Here is a 21376-nt window from a genome sequence, read left to right as displayed (position 1 = left end):
ACAGCACCATCCCATGCATTAGTGGAAGCAGCAACACTTGCCCATTTATATTCTCACTATTGAAGGTGCCAGGTACACCTTTCAGCTGAAGGAGGAATTTACTGATACTTCATTCAATTTAATCTATTGTATTTTCTGCTCACAATGTCTCCCCCACCTGCAGACTGGACGACCACTTTGCTGAATACCTAAGACTTATCCGTAAAAAAGACCTGGAATTTCCAGTTGTCTGCCACTTCAACATATCAGTGTTCTAATGCCAAATTTTCTGTCTCAGGTCAACTGTAGTGTTCCTGAGAGGCTCAATGCAAGGTTTGCTCAATCTCTGCTCACTGCAATTAAAACAGCACTTTCCAGAGTTAATTCTTTGGACCATGCCAATTTCTAGAAAAAAGGTGAAAACTACAAAATTGCACTATTGAAACATTAAATCTACATATCGTGATAACAATCACAAATAGTGAACTTACCTAGAGTGTGATGCACAGAATTCTGAGAGCTTCACTATTTTGTCATCTAAAGCTTTAACAGACCTCCCTTCTGTCACCTCCCTTGCGATTGCTGCCTTCTGTTTCACTTCTGCAAGAAACAAAAAGTCAGCCGTACAGCAACATATTGTAATCAAAATTAATGCATCAAAACTGTAGCTGTTAAAATGATCAACAGGAATTTAATGAAGTGGGAATCAAATTCATCAGCTTTGCAACCAGGTCATATTTTAGTGGTACGCAATCCCATGTGTCCCTACTTCATCATGACAGCAGTTAGATTTGTTGAACATGAGTTTCAAATGAATGCTTTTCTCAGAAGACATGCATATGTATATTATAATGATTTTTAGTCATTGGTTCTCCCATGTTCAACTGCTTTCACATTCTTTTCTCACCCAGGAATTGATAGCGACATTAAATCACAAGGGTAAGAAGTAAGTTCTAATAAAATAACATATGATGATGATGATGAAGAACGACCAAACTAAAAAATCATCACAAATTGGCAAAATAGGGAATCACATGAAAATAAACAATAGGGTCATGTTTATACCACTGGAAATACTATGGGGTTGTTCAAAAGAAAAAAAGTTTTTTTTTGCAAACAGGATCCATGAACTCCTGAGAGACTCAGTGAAACTAATCCTTTCTACTTCGGACAAATCAGAATGAAAAGAAACCCAACGGCTTTGCTATGATTTTCATTGAAATTCTCAATTTAGGACTGCATATATACATTCCCATTTGTATAGTACTTCCCACAGTACATGAAGTCTCAAAACACCAAAATCTGAAAAGCTGAGAAAAATACAGAGCAGGCTAGGATATAGGCTTGTAATGAACATCAAAACATTATGAACAATTTTTAAAAATTCATTTGTGGGACTACGGCGTCGTTGGCTAGCTAGCATTGATGGCCGCCTAACTGCCTAGACAGCCTTGTTGCTGACTTAAACTGTCTAGGCAAAGACAAAAATTAAGAAACTGTATCTGGACATTCTCACTAATAATGCTTTAAAAGTATTCAATCCAAAGCATGCAAATTTGGGCAGGAGTAGGCCATTCAGCCCTTTTAGCCTACTCTGCCATTCAAGATGAACATGGATGATTTAATTGTGACCAAATCCACAATCCTGCTTACTCCTAATAACCTTTCACCCCTTGCTTAACAAAAATCTCTATGTAACAATCTCAGTCAAACTGACAATTTGAACAGTTGTTCCCTACACTTCAATTTTGTTCCACACATAGGTGATGTTTTTAACTGCTCACTGTATCCTTCAACAAGGAATTCACAGAAGGCCCAGCATAGAAATACACATTTGGCTCAGCAGGTCTAACTGTCTGTATGGTCCACATGAACCTATTTAATCTAATACAATTAAGTTTTCTAAAATATATCTATACTAGTCATCTCTACTTAGTAGCGAGTGAAAAATTCTGACAATCTCTGAAATTACACATTTCACCTGTATTTGTTACTAGATTACTATATTTTTTGCCAAGTTTTGGCCTCCCTCACAAGTGGGAACATATTCTCTATGCTTTGTTAAAAGGTCACAGACCTGAAATATGAATTCTGTTTGTTCACAAACTTTCCCTGACTAATTATCGGATTCGACTTGTTTCAGATGTACATCAGATTTAGTGTTTCAATTTTGTCTTTAACTTTTCATAGTTTTCACAGGAAAGAGGGCAACTGGACCTGTTTCACCTATCCCAGTATGTACAGCCCCTATATATATATATGGAGTGGCATGGTGGGCCAGTGGTGAGCACAGCTGCCTCTCAATGCCAGGGACATGGGTTCAATTCCAGCCTCGGGCGACTGTCTCTGTGGAGCTTGCACGTTTTCCCAGTGTCTGCGTGGGTTTCCTCCTGGTGCTCTGGCTTCGTCCCACAATCCAAAGATGTGCTCGTTAGGTGGCTTGGCTGTGCTAAAACAATGCCCATAGTGTTCAGGGATGTGTAAATTAGGTGCATTAGTCGGGGTAAATATAGGGTAGGGGAATGGGTCTGGGTGGGTTACTCTTTGGAGGGTCGGTTGGACTTGTGGGGCTGAATGACCTGTTTCCACACTGCAGATTTTGTATGGATTCTATGATTCTGATATCATTCTTGGAAAATTTTTCATCTTTCAAATGCTAACATACAAATTGGCCATTCTGCCACTTTAACATCCTTCCCCCAATTGATAAGATCAGGGCTGATCTAATTGTAGCCTCAAATCCACATTCTCATCCATCTTTAACAACCCTTGCTAGTTACAATATAACTATTTTATAAGTATTCATAACATAATCTGTTGTCATATAAAATAGCAGCCAGAATTGTGCACATTGGGGTCAAACTCAGTTTCTATGCTGTTAAACTTAACTTCTCTATTATTTCATCAGATCACACAATGAGACAACTCAGAAAGAAATCCCACTCTGAATGCCAGCTCTTCAAGTGAGCTGTTTAAATTATTCACACTCCCTGCTTTTTCCTCAAAATCAACATTTTGTTTTCCTGTAATAAGTTTGTACACTTCATAACAATGGTCCTGGTGGAATCTTCTAACCAAATAGGTCAATGCTGACAGTTCTCAAAGACATAAATCTCCTGGAATTCAGGCATGAAATGATTTAAATATTCTTGCAACACAAAGTTTCCCTCTATTTAATTTCATTAGAAGCAAAGTAGTTACTTGCTGCATCTACAACAATACTTTCAACTATACAATAGCAAATACAAGGGAGTTTTTTAACTTATGCTTTGCACAACATTCATCTGGGGTACCATCACTGAAACGAGTAAAAGGAAATCAAGACTATAAAAAATAAAACCGTAAAAGTAAAACTAAATTGTTCAATGTTGAAACTCAAGCCAAAATTTAAAAATACTGAACCGTTGGAGATTTGTTGCTGACAGATATTGAATTGCAAAGAATATTGAAAACAAAGGGCTGAATTTTATCAAAAATGGGCTTTCAATTTCAGGCACTTACACAGGGGCATTTTCTCCACGAGTTTGAGCGAATTCTCTCACACAATTCCTTGTTGTTCAGTTCATTATGTATGAACCACACTTCTGTGGTGTCACTGCTGTGCAATCGTGCATTTATTAGTGGCAGAAGTATCCACTGTGATTTTGAGGTTTTTTTGCCACTGGCACCATATTTATTAACCACAAATTGCCCTTCATTCACGCACACAGTGAGAGGGAAATGAGACAGTAAAGCCTCCAAAGGCCTGATTAGAACCCTGTGTAAGAGACTTCCTCTGTTTCCCCAATATTCTGTGTTCTGTAACACTTTGTCACTCTTCAGGATTGACTGTAGCCCAGATACAGAACTAGTGACTGCCTCAAGCTGCTGGCTGACCAAGTCAAAGCCTGGATTGAGACTGGAAGCTGCTCTGGTCTGAAGGTGGCAGTACCCCCTGACTAACAACAGTCTCTCTTTCCTTGACTGAGAACTACTCCCTTTAAACTTAAGAAATGGCCTTTGGTTGAAGTACAGTCCAAGTGTTTGCTGTGTAAGCTATGGGCTCATGTTGCAGGTGTGACAGTAAAGTAGGACCGTGCTGTCCAGCACCATGTTCATGCCCTTAACTGAGCACTGATAAACCATAAGATATTGGAGGAGGCGAGACTATTTACTGGATCATAATGTTTCTCAACTCCGTTCTCCTTGATTAATCAAGAATCTATCTCAGTCTTATAGACACTCAATGACTTGGCCTCCACAGACTTCTGCAGTAATGAGTTCCACAGATTCACCATCCTCTGGATGAAGGAATTCCTCCCCCTCACAGTTATGGGTGACAGTGACAAACTGTCTGGTTTTGCGCATGTGCTAAAAGGCAAAACAAGACAAGAGTACTGCGAACCTGTAAGTTCTAAATAAGCTGGCAAAGTGCAAATGAACAAGGCAAGGTAGAGATACCCTCACAAACAAACAGGTGAGGAGTGAATAAGTGCTCTGAAAGCAATGATGAGCTCCAAGATACATCCTGTTCCAATGCAGGAGATGCATTCCCGTCTCTGTACACACCTTGGCCTGGCAGCAGCATTATAATGAAAGGCATTGACTTGCTCCAAAGTCTAGTGATGAAATTGAAAATTGTATTCTAACTAAGTGGGAGGTGTGCTGTGACAATATGCCGAGGGGCTGATCTGTGTCTAATGCCAACCTCTGTAGATGGGGGAATGCAGATGGATGCTACCCACAAAGCGTGCTGGGAGATGTTGGGGACTGTTGGCTAAGATGGAAGCACAGAAGACCAAGCAGCAAGCTGCAGTGGCAGGTACCCATTGTCTTTCATGTTAGGAACTATCATCTAGTTTCTCTTTGCTGCTTGGGAGAAAAGTAAATTGCATTTAAACAAGGTTAGAATAGGTAATGATAAAGTTGTGAATGCCTGCAAATAGGCATCTTGCCAATCACTCGCAAGATGTTCATCTTGATGTTAAAACCTTGTATGCAAAATCAGACCTTTGTACCCCCTTGATATCGAGAATCTCACAGACTGGAAAAAAATCAGCCTATAGTTCACGTATTCACGATGGATATGTATATTCTGTACATACCCCAGTCCTCCTGAATAGCAGCAAGGTTTGCCAGAAATTTTTGATGGTACAGCTTTTCCAGCTGAATAAACTGTATTGCTTTTTCATCTGGATGTACAGTAAAGGAAAATCATACAGCTTATCCAACTCCAAAATACCACTAGTTCATATTAAAAGCAAAGTACATATATAAAACAAAATGCACCTAATGGCAGAGGCATTCTGAGGTGTTGCCACAAACGTTATTTTCGGAAGGAAATGTTGATGGAGGGCAACATGGATAATGTTCCGATGTTATTCAAAAAGTAAAAGAAATTTACTTCAAATGTCAATGTTTGGTAATAAAATTTAAAGTAATGTTTTATGATAATTAGCTATGGCAATGCATGAGCAAATGTGGCCAACTTGGAAGTGGTCAGGTTCCTGTCTTAGTGCTGATCCATTTCTTGACAGTGGAGATTAGATTACTTACAGTGTGGAAACAGGCCCTTCGGCCCAACAAGTCCACACCGACCTGCCGAAGCGCAACCCACCCAGACCTATTCCCCTACATTTACCCCTGCCCCTAACACCACGGACAATTTAGCTTGGCCAATTCACCTAACCTGCACATTTTTGGACTGTGGGAGGAAACCGGAGCATCCGGAGGAAACCCACACAGACACGCGTGGTGCCATCAAGCCTTGAGCGACTGCAGTGCATGCTATAGTTCTTATGCACAGCAGCCACACAGCACTAGTAGTGGAACAAGTTGACATACAGCCCTATGCTTGGGGTACCAGTTAAAGAATTAAATAGGAGGAGGTTCCATGAGCATTCCCATTATCAATGGCTGAGAACCTTAGCAGTCCAGTGCATGCAACAAAGCTGAAACATTCCAATCCACCTTCAGCCACAAATACCAATTAAGTTCATCTCAGCCTCCTCCAGAGGTCACCACCATCAGAATCCTAAACCACTCCTCAAATGACAAGCTCTTCAACCCAGAATGATTCTTGTAAATCTCTTCTGGGCACCATCCAATGCCAGCACATCCACCCTTAGACCTGGGGCATAAAACTGCATACAGCATTCCAAATGCAATCTGGCCAGAGCCTTACACAGCCTCAACGGTACATTTATGCTCTTGCATTTCTACCCCTCTTGAAATCAATGCTAACATTGTATTTGCTATCCGAACTGACAAACGAACCTGCATGTTAAACTTAAGAGAATCCTGAACTCAAGCTTGGTGCTTCAGATTTCCAAAGTCTTTCCCTGTTTAGAAAATAATCTATACTTCTAATCTTCTTACCAAACTTTATAACCTCACACTTTCCCACATTGTATTCTATTTGCCATTTATGTGCCCACTCTCCTAGCCTGCCCAAGTCCTCTGCAGCCTCCCCATTTCCTCAACACTATCTATCACTCCACCTTTGCATCATCTGAAAATCTAGCAACAATACCCTCAGCTTCTTTGTTCAGATAATTAACGTAAATGTATAGTTTGGTCCCAACACAGCCCCGGACAGAACTCCACTAATCATTGGCTGTGATCCTGAAAAAGACCAGTTTATCCCTACCTCTGCCTTCTGCCAGTCAGCTATCCTCTATCCACTCCAGTACCTTGCCCCGAACACCATGGGCTCCTATCTTACTTAGCAGCCTGGTATCTTGTCAAAGGCCTTCTGGAAATCCAAAGAGATCATATCCATTGGCTTTCCTTCGTCTAACCTGTTCATTATCTCCTCAAAGAATTGTGACACATTTGTTCGGCATGATCTCCCAAAGCAGTGCAGATTCAGCCCTATTTTACCATGCAATCTTCCAAGTACTCTGCAACTCATCCTTGATAGTGAACTCTAAAATCTTCCTAATGATAGAGGTCAGGCTAACCGGCCTACACTTTCCTGTCTCCGCCTCCCTCCATTCTTAAACAGGGGTGTTGCATAAGCCAATTTCCAATCCCTTCAAACCCTCACTGGTGCTTCTACTATCTCCTTCAGAACTCTTAGCCCAACTGGTCTGTGTAATTTATCCACCTTAAGTCCATTTAGCTTCCCTAGCACGTTTTTCTTAGTGATGGCCTCTACACTTACCATTTCTGCCTTGACACTCTTTAAGGTCTGGTATGCTGCTGCTGTCTTCCACAAATGCTGACATAACTGATGCAAAGTACTTTGCTGAGTTCAGTTCAGTTTTCTGCCATTTCTTTGTTCCCCATTAATATTTCTCTGGCCTCATTTTCAAGCAGTCCAATGTCCCCTTATGCCTCTCTCTTACCTTTTAGAGGTCTGAAAGCCAGCTCCTGCACTCATCTATTATAATACTAGCTAGCATACTCTCATATTTCATCTCCTTTCCCAGTTATTGCTCTTTTTTTTAAGTTATCCTCTCCGGGTTTTTAAAAGGCTTCCCACTAACATTCATCACATTGTATGCCTTTACTTCTGCTTTTATGCTATCCCTGTTTTCCCTCGTCAACCATGGTTACCTCATCCTTCCTTTAGCATGTTTCTTCTTCATTGGAAAGAATTTCTGCTGTGCTTCCCTTTCCCAGGAACTCCTGCCATTGCTGCTCCACTGTCCTCACTGCTAGATTTCCCTTTCAATCAACTCTGGCCATCTCCTCCCTCATTTCCTTGCAGTTACTTTTACTCAATTGCAATACTGTTACATCCAATTCCAGCTTCTCATTCTCAAACCACAGGGTGAATTCTATCACATTATGGTCACTGCCCCTAGGGCTTCCTTAAACATACTAATCATCTAATCATTACATATCACCAAATTCAGAATTGCTTGCTCCCTGGTAGGCTCTACCACAAGCTGCTCCAAAAATCTATCTGTAAACATTCCACAATTTCTTTTTCTTCAGATCCACTACCAACTTGATTTTCCCAGTCCACCTGGATAATGAAGTCCCCCTTGATCATGACAGAAAAGGTACATAAGAAAGGCACTATGTCTTGATTTATTTTCTGCCTCACAGTGTGACTTTTTAAAAAAAAAATCATGGTATGAGGATATCACTGGCTAGGTCAGAATTAATTGCCCATCCCTAAAAGCCCCAAGAGCAGTTTAGAGTCAACCACATTAGTCTGGAGTCACATGTAGGCCACACCAGGCAAGGATGGCAGATTTCCTTCCCTAAAGGACAGCAGGGAACCAGATGCATTTTCCAACAATTAACAATAGAGTCATGATGTAAATTAAATTCTTAATTCCACCACCTGCCATGGCAGGATTCAAACCTAGGTGCCCAGAACATTACTGGGGTCTCGGGATTGACAGTCCTGTAATAAGATCACTAGGCTATCACCTCCCCAGATGACTACTGTTAACAGACCTTATGAACTACTCCCAACAGGATCTTTTCTCCTTTGGTTAGATACCTCTGCTAAGCCCTCCCCCTTTAACATTTTCCAAAATTTCCCACCCAACTGAACCTATCCTCCCAGTGTTTAGTTTAAAGCCCTATCCATTGGCCTAGTTATACAATTCACCAGAGCTCTAGTTCCAGTATAATTCAGGTAGAGCTCAGCACAGCAGAACAGCTACCTCAGATTTACAAGGATGTTGCCAGGGTTGGGGGATTTGAGCTATAGAGGTTGAATGGGCTCAGGCTGTTTTCCCTGTAGCAGAGGCTGAGGGGTGACTTTTGAGATTTTTAAAATCATGATGGCATGGACGGATGGACCGAAGGGTCTGTTTCCATGCTGTACATCTCTATGACTCTATGAGGGAGCATGGATAGGGTAAACAGACAAGGTCTTTTCCCTGGGGTATGGGAGTCCAGAACTAGAGGACATAGGTTTAGGGTGAGAGGGAAAAAATATGAGACACCATAGGGGCAACTTTTTCACACATAGGCTGGTGAGTGTGGGGAATGGGCTGCCAGAGGAAGTGGAGGAGGCTGATACAATTGCAGCATTTAAAAGGCATCTGGATGGGTATATGAATAGGAAGGGTTTGGAGGGATATGGGCCAGGTACTGGCAGGTGGGACTAGATTGTGTTGGGATATCTGGTCAGCATGGACAAGTTGGACCAAAGGGTCTGTTGCCATGCTGTCCATCTCTATGATTCTGCTATGTCTGTCCCAATACTCCAATACCAATCTATCTTTGAACCACCCATTCATTTCTTTAATCTTGCTGATTCTGGGCCAATTTCTTTTGTGGCTCAGGTAGTAAGCTGGAGATCATCACCTTTTTGGTTCGGTTTTGTATTTTAACCCCTAGCTACTCATATTCCCTCAGCAAAACCTCTTTCCTCTTTACACCTATATTCTTGTACATTATATATATAGCTGGAGTAGTGGGTACAGTCATGGACGCCACATTATCGAAAATGCATTGGAGAGCATGCAGAAGCAATTTACAAGAATAATCCCAGGGTGAAAAGTGCCAATTACGAGGACAGACTGAAGTCGAGACTATTCTCTATGGTGAAAAGGAGGATAACAGGAGATCTGATAGTGGCTTTCAAAACTTGATAGAGTAAGTAGGATAAAAATGTTCCTGCTTGTAAAAGGATCAAGATCTAGAGACGTAAAGTGATTTGCAAAAGGAGCAAATATGAGAGAGAAAATATTCACACTATGAGTAGTTTGAGCATGGAATGCATTGCCTGGAAGTGTGGAGGAGACAAGTTCAATTGAAGTACTTAAGAGGATGTTGGATGATTATGGATAATTATTTCAAGTGAAATAGAAATAGTAGGAATAAACATGCAAAGGGGAAAATGGGGAAAGGCACAAAATTAGCAGTCGGTAATGATAATAATTTAAAGAGCTGTTGCAACAATGACGAACCAAATGACCTCCTCCTGCACAATACACTTCTGTGGTTCTGTGATCACATTCTTTATAACAGATTCTTCCATTTTCCCCACTACTTACATAAAGTTAACAGATCTGTATTTCCTTGGTTTTTTTCTCACTGTCTTTCTAAATTGGATGTAGAATATCAGATCTCAGGAATTTATCACTTTCAGCCCCATTTATTTCTCCAGTTCTTATTAATACTAATTTCCTTCAAATCCTCATTCTCCCATATCATTTAGATCTCTAATGCTTGAAGATATTTTGTATCTCCCTCAGTGAAAACAGACACAAGGTAATCAAACTTCTCTTCCATTCCTCTATATCCCATTATAAATTTTCATGGCTTTGTCTGTAATGGACATAAACATTCATTTTAGCCAAACATTTCCACTTTTTCCCCAATCCTGACTTGGAACTTTTACATCCTTCATTGGACTGCAGTGGTTAAAGTGGCTCACAAATCACCTTCCCAAAGCAGTTAAAGATAGGCAACAAATACAGGTCTTGTCAGAAATACAAAGATTCAAAAATCAAAAAGAAATTAAGTAAATTGCCTTACCCTACGCAGCATAGAATTTCCAGAGTGCTACTGCAACCATATCACACTTCTGTTGCAAGCATTTAGATGATACAGAGACTGTGAGAAATCAAGAAATGAGCTACATGCGGAGTACCTGAGTCTTTACATTCCTTATAGCCAAGATGTGGATATCGCTGGTCAAGTTTCAGTATAGCCCATCTCTGTGAAACTGGATTAATAAAGCAGGAGAAACTATGCAAATCTGCTTCTTCCAGGTAAACTTGGGTTTCAAGTGACCTCAAACCCATAGGTTGGGGGGTGGGGGGGAACAAATTTGGTTCCCAATACTGACAATTATATATGCACTTTCAACAAGATGAAAAAGATATAGAATGAGGACAAGGTAAAGTTCACTTATGATGGCCCCCACTGGTGTCTTGCAATGCTTTTCAGATCTAAATTTGTACAAACTGCCACTTGCATCAGTTACGTAAGGGTAAATAAAATCAATTGCAAGGAGTCATGAATTGCTTGAAAAGTTGAAAAGGATACATTCTTCTTCATCAAAATAGATCTCGGCAATCTGAAATTAAGAAAATAATATCCATGGTGACAGTTTGCCGCAATTTTGTCCTGTACATAAGCAACTGGTTATAACATGTTACACTGCATGGACCTGTCTTAAAGTCACCTCAGCATAGTTAAACACTGCAGTGAATTACAATGATTAAATAGATTGAAAATCTATTGCTTTTTTTTAAAAAAAAAAGATGTACAACCACAGAAAAGCTGCAAAGAAAAAAAAAATTAGGAGAAATTCATTATTTAGACATTTCTTATTCTGATTAAGAAGATAGCTTCAATTAAGTTAGTATATCATTAATAACTTAGCATAGAGCATTAAAATGATATATCAGTGCAGCTTTCAAGAGATTTCAGATACTTGTGTCCTTCAACTGAAAAGGCCTATAATTACTGAATTATCTTCACATCTTTTTAAAACAAGGGTCTAATCCTTGCAAATTTCCGGTCTTCTGCAGCTACCAGTCTTGAGAAAATTGAAAGAAAGAAAGTTGTCAATGCCTCTGTAGCTTCTGCTGTCACATCCTTCAAAATCCTTAAATGCATCTCACATGGTCCACTGCCTTACCAACTTTAAAATACCAACAACTTATCCAATATCACATTCTCATCAATTTTAAACCCTTCTGGTGATTGAGTTCCCTCCTCTGTTACCATAGCAGCATCCATCTGGTTGGTACAAACAAACAAAGTACCCATTTAACCCCTCCTGTCTGCATATTTAGGTGGGGGTGGAAGAATCACCAGGAGACAAGCTGAAACCAAAGGCGGTGTATGCATGGATTTTTCAGCTGGCAACAAGTAGCTGATTGGTCTGGGGAATGGTGACCTGTTATCAGACAAAGACCTTCTGCCCACGACGAACTATGTGATTGGCTCCCAGGTAGCTAACCAGCTCATGGCTCAGAAGCCATCAGACCTCTGGAAAGGAAAGAGCAGTACATTCTGTAGTTTAAAAACAAAATACCTCAAGGGTGAAGAAAGCTTGTTTAATTTCCCCCACCAGATGTTAAAAGCTGTGGGTTCTTTCCAAAAAGTCAAAGACATTCTAAGCGTGAACCAGTCACCCCATGCCTCCTGTAAGCAAAACTCCCTGGAGAATGAGGATCAATGAGTCTGTGTGTGGGAAGTTTAAGGGGTGTGGGTGTCGAGTGATATGTCACACAGAATCACATGAGTATTATGGCACAAAATGAGGCCATTTGACCAATTCATGGGTGCACTAGTTCATTAAATGAGCATCATTACCTAGTGACAAAACCTTTTGATTTAAGTAGCAATGTGGGATCTTATATGTTTATTGGAAACATGAAACCAGCTAAAGCATTGACGACCTTCTCATTCAGAAGACAGAAAATTTGATACTTAATATTGAAACAATGTTGTTGTTAGAGTAACTACAAATGAATAAGGAGCTTTGGATTCGGAGAAACAAAATCAATGACAATTTATTTTTTCTTATTCAGCACTGATGCCATGGAGAAGCATTTTACATTGTTCAATTGCATATATTTTTTCTTTAATACATTATATTTCAACCATAAATACTTCTAGACTTGCCTTTCATTTTCAGAAACTTAAGCTGTAACATTTTAATTGAGTGAGTGAATCTGTCTACATCTATCAGAAAATTATTTTTATTCAAAATCTACTCAGAGGGAGGGGTGGTGGTTTTGGAGAAAGTCAGAACTGATTGTACCTGATGAAGATAATATGGCAGTCTATAGGAATCATTTAACTCTATTTCTCTCTGAACGGAGCTCAGCAGAGTCTGAAGAAGTCTTTTCCTGTCGACTTGCTGACAGTTTACTTCTAGTTGAGAACTTCTGTCAATCAAAACTGTGTTCAGTGATCTACATAAAAACTCTGAAGAGTCATCTGTGGTTTCCTCTGAGGCTCCTGTAAACCCACAAGAAGAAGTTGACTTGAAATATATAATTCAAGTAAATGAAAATACAGAAGCTTAGCACACACAAAAGGAAAACAACACCATTTAGAAATTTTGTCCGACTGTAGATGTGACATTAGCACACTCTTCACCTTTGGGATTTGAGCTCAAGCTTTTGTGAACCAGTCACCCTGTGTCTCCTGCAAGCAAACTCCCTGGAGAATGAGGATCAGAGAGAGCGCTGGGGGGAAGAGGGGTTCTAAAGGGTGCGTGTTGAGCGATGTCACACAATCGCATAACTTAAAATATAATTACTGCCTCAGCCTAAATCAAACTATTCACCAATTTGATATTGTATGTCACTCACAGATAAACTTATGGTCATATACTCACACCACTAAAACTGTCTATGTCATTGAATTGCATCCCTACCTCACTTCATCCTCGCAAAAAACCTCACCTCGGCCTTTGCCAGCTCTCGGACTTGAATATTGCAGCTGAGATAAAATTGCCATAGGCCCAGGGGACCACAAGGTGGTTCTTTCATTGGAGGCACAAAACTGATGGCGAGTTTAACCTGACAGTCACCATGCTTCAGTTGAGGGGAAGAGGCTGAGAAGGCAGGCCCTTCATGGTGACCTCAATCAGTATTTTGAACGAGTGCTGTTGGCATCCCTCTGTATTGTGAACCAGCTGTCCAGCCAACTGAGCTAACACCCTATGATGACTATTACAACATACTCATATCTCATCCTCCACACACACAAACATCAGCTCATCCAACAATGCTAACAATATTCAAGCTCACACCTAGACTTGTTCAAACACTGTTGCTATTCTCACTGACTTCTACTGGCTCACAGTTGAGCAATACTTGAGATTTCAACTACTCAACTTGTTCACAAATCTCTGCAAAACGTCAATACCCCATAACTCTACAGAGTTCTCCAGACCTGGAGCACGGAGGATGAGGGTTGATCTTATAGAAGTTTATAAAATCATGAGGGACATGGATAGACTGAATATACAAGGTCTTTTCCCAGGGTAGGGAAGTGCAAAACGAGACAGCATAAGTTTAAGGTGAGATTTAAAAGGGACTGAACGGGCAACATTTTCACACAGTGCTGTGTGTACGGAATGAACTGCCAGAGGAAGTGATAGAGGCGGGTAGAATTACAACATTTATTTGGCACCTGGTATATGAATAGGAAAGGTTTAGAGGGGTCAAATGCTGGTATATGGGACTAGATTAGCGTAGAATATTTAGTTGGTATGGATGAGTTGGACCTAAGGGTCTGTATCCATGCTGTACAACTCGAAGACAATAACTTTATGACCAAGAAATCCTCAAATCTGATCATCACCAATTTTAACATTTTACTTTAAGGTGTCACAGTCCTAAAACTCTAGAATTTCTTCCCTGAATATCTTTATTCATCTAAAAATGCTTTTTCTGTGCTTACTTCTATGACCTTTTGGTCATCTATCTTAATAGATATGTGGCTCGGTATTATATTTATTCATAACACTCCTGTGAAGCACTTCGGAACATTTCATGATAAATTTCATGATAACGGTATTACGAAGATAAGTGAAGGAACAGCTGCAGGAGGACTTGGACAGGCTAGGAGAATAAACAAAGAAGTGGCAGATGGAATAAAATGTGGGAAATTGTGAGGTTATGCACTTTGGTCAGAAGAATAGAGGTGTAGATTATTTTCTAAACAAGGAAAGGCTTTGAAAGTGTGAAGCACAAAGGAACTCGGGACCGTTGTTCAGGATTCTCTTGAGGTTAACATGCAGGTTCATTTGGCAGTCAGGAAGTCTTTGGGAAGTTAGCATTCACTTTAGGATGACTAGAATACAAGAGCAGGGATGTACTATCGAGGCTGTATAAAGCTCTGGAATATTGAGCAGGTTTGGGTTCCATATCTAAGGAAGGATGCGCTGGCACTGGAAGGGTCCAGAGGAGATTTACAAAGGAGGTGTACAACAGTGATCACAAGAATAATGGCTTGTCATAGGAGGAGCAGTTGAGGACTCTAGGTTTGTAAACAATGAAGGTTAGAAGGGTGAAGGGGGATCTCACTGAAATTTACAGAATAATGAAACACCTGGATAGAGTGGGTGTGGAAAAGACATTTTCATTAGTAGGAGAGACTAGAATGCAAGGGCATAGCCTTGTGAGTGAAAGAAAAACTGTAAAGAAGTGGGATAAGGATGATTTTCTTTAGCCAAAGGGCGGTGAATCTGTGGAACTCACTGTCGCAGAAGGCTGTGGAGGCTAAGTCATTGAGCATCTTTGAGACAGAGATAAATAGGTTCTTGATTAGTAAAGGGATCAAGGGTAACAGGGAGAAGACAGGTGAATGGGATTTAAAAAAAAACACATCAGCCATGATCAAATGGCAGGGCAAACTCGATAGGCCAAATGATGGTCCTACATTTTATGGTCTTATTACAAAAATGCAAGTTTTGTGCAAAAGAGATCAATACACCAGTTTGTTCTTTCCTTTTCCTTTTACTCCAAAAAGAAAATTACCATCCCATTTCAAGTAAACCAATTAGTGTATTGGCTCCTTGCTGGTTATGGTCACTGTCAAGTAGCTCATCCAAATATCCAACCTTTATCCAAGAGAAAGGAATTGAATGTTTACAGGTTATTCGATTGCTAAGCGTATCATAGCTCAGCAAGATCCTCTATTTTGCTCAGGTCCACACTACAGACAAATCAAGAGCAACATCCTTGATTCAGAAATCTAGAACCCAACAATCACTTTGACTAATATGTAAAAAACCAACTTGCATTACCTTTCCTAACCATACATTATTGCAAAGCACTTCATGGTAAATTAAGTACTTTTGAAGTCACTGTTGTAAGCTAAGAAACATGGCATCCAATTTGCACAATGTGCTAATGAGCAGATTTTAGAAAAAGTTTGATGTTGATTGAGGGATAAATATTGGCCAGAATACCAGGGATAGATAAGATCCTTGTACTTCTTTAAAATTGAGCTGTAGGATCTTTTGTTTCCATTTGAGGTGGTAGAAAGGAGCCTTGGTTAATTTTTTTTCCTTTATGGGATGAAGGTGTCACTGGCTAGACTGCATTTTCTGCCCATCCCTCTAGGTAAAGAATCAACCACATGGCTATGGATCTGGAGTCACATGTCGGCCAGATCAGGTAAGGATGACAATTTTCGTACCTAAAGGATATTAGTAAACCAGATGGGTTTTTCTAACAATTAACAATTAATTCATGGTCATCATTAATGTCACATTCAGAGGTACCATCTCTAACACTACAGTACTGGACTGTCAACCTTGATGTTTTGTGGTGAGGTTCAACAATGGGACTTGAATTCACAACATGCTGACTCACAGGTGATAATGCCAACCTACACAAACATGGTCATGGTCCTGGATTAAACTTGGGGTCCTCTGGGCTGAATAATATTAAACAACTTGGTCTCCAGGCAACGTTTACCCTCTATCAAAAAGTTGAAGAATGCAACTTGCAACATAGAGTGAATCACATGCTTTAAAATGCTGTTTAAATATTGTGCAAGGAAGGTGGTTGTGGAACTGACCATGGGAGACAGCTCCAGATTACAGGTCAGATGGTTTATGTTGGCATAGTGGTTAAAGTCATCTGATAATTAGAGATGTGTTCTGTTGTTCAGTCACTTTTGTTTTAGATTCAAACTTGATAAAGGTTGACAAGTCAATAAATCTTGGTAGCTAAACTTGGAACTGTGCCTCTGCCAAAGTTTCCATGTTTGGGTGGGATTTGTATAAGGAGAAAAAAAGTAGCAAGTAAATTTATTTAAGAGATAAAAATAGACTGAACTAATTTTTATTCTAAGTTTGTTACTGGCAACCTTGTACAGTGTTTATTTTTGTTCAACTGAGCTTCAAAAAATCCTAAGCGAAAAATTACCAGAAGTGGCAGTTTTCAGATTTCTTTCCATTTCTGAATCACAAGTCCTAACTGTTTCTATCCCTCGTGGAAGTTCAGCGCTCTGATGAGCAGTGCTGTTCGAAATCTCACAACCTGCACCCATGCAGTTATTTTGTGTAAGCTCAAAGCCAGTTTTATCATCGTTGTCATCATTGTTATTGATTACATCTTGCTCGGTCTGCTCAAATCCTCCCATTCTGTCATTAGTGAATGGTAAACTCTGTGTCTCACGAATCCGATTTTCATTTTCATCAGAAATTAATGAGGAAAGATGATTAGTTGCACCGGGCTTTTCTACATCCTTGGGAGAGCCATTTTTCTCCGTTGTACCAATCGTATGTGAACCTCCTTCATCCATGAGAACCTTCTACAACAACTCAAGCTGGGGACCATCAATTTTCTTCAGCTTTTCTAAAATAAAGAGTGCCTGGCAAAAATTAATTTTAGAAAGTCAATAAAAGTATTATTAACTTAAACTAGCCATATTAGAATTGTGTCAACATCCTAATATAGTATACAGTTACTGTACATAAATCCAATGCTGTAGTTTAACTTACAAACCACAAAGTGTACTTACATCATGTCATATTGATTTGTCATTTAAAAGCAATTTTTAACTCAAGGTACAGTATAATTTTTTCACTTTCACATCCAAAGATATCATTAAGACATTGCAGAAAATCATATCAGTTTCATACCATCTTACAGCACAAGAGGTGTCAGTATTAAACAAAACATGATACATGCAATTTCCCACATGTAGTGTTTGAGACATGAAAATACAATGGCTTTTTAGTTGCCTTTGTCTAGAAAATTTCCAATGTGACTGTATTCTTTAACAACCAAGATAATCTATTTTCACCATGTCACCAGGTCATCAATGCTGCAGTTCAAGATGGAATTGCAAGCAATGATTCAGTATGCCAAAAATTCCCTCCACCTTGTGAGTAGCATACAGCCTCTGACTGACAACAATGCTAAATATGGCAGCAAAGGGGGACCTAAGATGGCGGCAATCTGAGAAGATCACACTGCAGAGATTCGCATTGCAGCAGGAGCAGGACAGTCCTTTAATCCACCCAACCCAGGTCATCAGGATTTCTTGGGGCGTTGGAAAGATTGTGGAGCCCCAAGAAACATTTAAAAATTGACTTACCTATATTTTCAGCTGTCCAGAAATGCCTAAAAAGGGAGGAGGAGCATCTGAGGCCGGGCCTGCAGCTCAGTCTGCAGCAGCCTCGGAGCCAATTACTCTCCAGGACCTGGTGAACCATCTCTCGAAATCTCGCGAGATGTTAGGGAAACAGATTGAAGAGAAGCTGGCTCTAGTCTCGCTCAAGCTGCAGAAGCATGAGCAGCAGCTTGGAGACCTGGAGGAGAGGACGGATGAGGTGGAACACAGGGTCACAGTGGGGGAAGCAGTTGCCAGTTCATTCAAGGATAAGATCCAAGCCCTGAAGACGCAGGTTCATAATTTGCGTGACCAAGTGGATGATATTGAAAACAGGGGCAGGAGAAAAAACATTCAGATTATCGGTCTGTCTGAGGGTAAGGAAGGTGAGTGGCCTGCGGAATTTGTTGAAGATTGGCTTCCAAAATTCCTTGACTTGGAGACTGGCATGAGAGGATTGAAGATAGAGAGGGCTCACCGGGTCGCAGCACGGAAGTCAGGTCTGGGTCAATGCCCTCGTCCTTTCCTGGTGCGGTTCCATCATTACCAGGATAAGGAGAGAGTCATGGAGGCTTCCAGACTCGAGGGGAAGGATCCAAAGGCCCTAATTTATGAAGGGTTATAAGATCATGTTTTTTCAGGACTTTTCAGCGGCGGTGATCAAGAAAAGAAAATCGTATGATGGTGTCAAGAGAAGACTGAAGGAGCTTGGGATTCAGTACTCCCTGAGATAGCCGGCAGTACTTCGGATCACCTTAGATGGATCCATGCATCTCTTTGACACATCAGAGAAGGCAAGAGACTTTGTGGACAAACTAACCTAATTTAAACAATTGTAGTATGTATAAATATTGTTGCTTGGATATGCGTTTATCATTCTGTAAAAGAAATGGAGGAAATCCGGTTGGAGCTTTGTTTTTCCCCCTTTTTTTCCCTCTAATGATAATAATTTGGTTCAAACTATGTCTAGCAGTGGTTAAGATGTACATTTTAAATTTCTAAGTTGGGACATACCAAAGGATGGGTGGGGTATTTATTCCCCTTTTTTTAATGAAAGGATTTGTTTTTATTCATATTGATGTTCTATGGGGTGTTTATTCTTTTTAGCTAGTGCTTGCGATGCAGCTCTAGCTGGGAGAAGTGAAGGTGGTTGAGATGGTTAGATGCCTTTTTATGGGCAATTCGGGACAGGTAGTTGCCCCCTCCGGGCGGGCGGGGGAGAGTTCCCCTACTCAGCGCTATTGTTGCTTTATATGTTGGTTTATTTTCTGGTTTTTGTTGTTTTTTATTTTTAATAATTTAGTATATTTGTTAAATGTTGTGGTTTTAGTTTATGTAGTTTTTATATTTGGTGGACCATGCGACACTAAGGCTCAGCAGTTTGTGGTTCAGGTTCCTCCTCTCTGGAATTTAAATGTAATTGCAGAAGATTATGGCTAATGATTTGATTAAATTGTGTACCTGGAATATCAAGGGAAGTTCCTCACCAATTAATAGGAAGAAGGTACTCTCGAGTCTTAGAAAGGAGAAGGTGGATATTGCTTTGTTACAGGAGACACATTTGGATGACAAGGAACATCTGAAATTACAGCAGAATGGCTTTGACCGAGTTTATTTTTCATCATTTAATACCAGAAGTAGGGGAGTGGCTATATTGGTAAGGAAAAATCTCCCATTTAAATTGTTGGAATGTGTTAAAGACACATACGGGATGTTTGTAATTCTTAAAGCCTTGATAAATGGGGAAGAATAAGGCATTTTAAATGTTTATTGTCCCCCAGCTCATCCTCTTAAATCCTTGGTAGATGCTTTTTCTAAACTGATAAGTCTCAAGTCTCAGCACATCATTATAGGGGGAGATTTTAACTGCCTCATGGACCCCCCAGTAGACAAGTTGCCTAAAGGTCCCTCGATACCCTCTGCACAAAATAAACAGTTATTGGGTCTGTGTGGGGAATTAGAGTTGGTGGACGTCTGGAGATGTCTCCACCCCACAGGCAGGGATTTCACGTTTTTCTCCAATCCACATAGATGTCCCAAGAGGATTGATTTTTTTTCTGACCCCTGCGGTAACCCTGGATCTGGTGGCATCCTGTACGATTTGTAATATTGCCATCTCTAATCATGGTCCAGTGTACCTCATGGTTAAAATTAAGGATGTTACAGTGGATTCAAGGTACTGGCAAATGGACCCCTTTAATCTAATGGACAGAAAGTTTGTGGAGTATTTCTCTCGGAAATTTTGAGCATTCCTAGACATCAACATAGGCTCGGTTGATAGCTCATCTGTTCTCTGGGAAACTGCCAAAGCTTATGCCAGAGGGTTAGTTATTTCATATTCCACCAGTAGGAAGCGGCAGAAGGGTGAGCAGCAACGTCCCCTTGAAGCACGGTTGAAGGCAGCCGAGAAGGCCTATTTTGACAGACCCTCGCTGGTCAAACTAGAGGATTACGGCACTGCAGTCTGCACTAAATTCCGTGCTCACGCAGACGGCAAAGAAGGAGCTGGCTTTTGCAAAGCAAAGGTTATACGAGTATGGTGACAAGCCAGGCAAATACTTAGCATACCTTGCCAGAAAGAGAAATGCCCCACAAACCATTACAGCGATTAGGGAAGGGTCTGGGAACCTAACATATGATTCTAAAAAGATTAACGTGGCATTCTAGGGATTCTACTCTAAGTTTTATCAGTCTGAGAATTGTGAGGAGGGGCAGGCCAAAATGGAATCCTTTTTTAGAGATCTGAAGCTCCCAGGTGTGACTCCCGAACTACAGTCCTTTCTCAATGCCCCATTATCAGAGCAAGAAGTGCAGGAAGCTGTGAGGCAGCTTCAGAGTGGAAAGGCGCCCAGTCCTGATGGACTTCCCAGTGAATTCTATAAGGAATTTATAATGATACTGTCAGGCCCAATGCTGAATATGTTTAATGATTCATACAGTCATGTTTGTCTCCCACCATCTCAGAGAGGCCAATATTTCACTTATCCTTAAAAAAGGGAAGGATCCGGAAGACTGTGCTTCATACAGGCCCATCTGCCCATCTTGCTCTTAAATGTGGACTTTAAGATCCTCTCTAAGGCTCTCACGTTAAGGCTGGAGACTGTGTTACCCTCTATTATTAAGGAGGATCAGACGGGCTTCATAAAAGGTCGCAGATCCTCCAATAACATTAGGAGGCTGTTTAAAGTAATTCAAGCACGCAAACAGCAGTCAATACAGGGATTGGTGATTTCTTTAGATGCAGAGAAGGCATTTGACCGAGTTGAGTGGCCGTACCTTTTCTATACTCTAGACCAGTTTGGTCTGGGCGAAGTTTTCATAAGATGGATAAAGGTTCTCTACAGTGTACCTCTCGCTGTGGTCATTACCAACGGGGTACAATCAAGCAATTTTAATCTTTCTA

At 40.5% G+C, this 21376-nt stretch overlaps 1 protein-coding gene across 6 annotated transcripts in view; it reads right to left on the bottom strand.

Moving 5' to 3' along the window:
- The window catches only part of cnsta (consortin, connexin sorting protein a), a 93435-nt gene that overhangs the window by 54436 nt on the left and 17623 nt on the right, over positions 1-21376 (bottom strand). For 5 of the 6 annotated variants that reach the window (XM_072580442.1, XM_072580446.1, XM_072580441.1 and 2 more), the window contains 5 exons: positions 16782-17229; positions 12653-12852; positions 10924-10954; positions 5064-5150; positions 471-579 (listed from right to left, as the gene is read on the bottom strand). In XM_072580442.1, the coding sequence (XP_072436543.1) occupies positions 471-579; positions 5064-5150; positions 10924-10954; positions 12653-12852; positions 16782-17160 (806 nt within the window). In that variant the 5' untranslated portion in view covers positions 17161-17229. Of the gene's footprint in view, positions 1-470; positions 580-5063; positions 5151-10923; positions 10955-12652; positions 12853-16781; positions 17230-17958; positions 18087-21376 lie in introns of those variants that run through there. The other variant, XM_072580444.1, reaches the window with a different exon arrangement.

Source organism: Chiloscyllium punctatum, chromosome 11 (genome assembly GCF_047496795.1).
Source record: "Chiloscyllium punctatum isolate Juve2018m chromosome 11, sChiPun1.3, whole genome shotgun sequence".
NCBI classification, from domain to species: Eukaryota; Metazoa; Chordata; class Chondrichthyes; order Orectolobiformes; family Hemiscylliidae; genus Chiloscyllium; species Chiloscyllium punctatum.
Note: the sequence above shows the minus strand (reverse complement) of the source record. Positions and strands in the feature narration are given on the sequence as shown.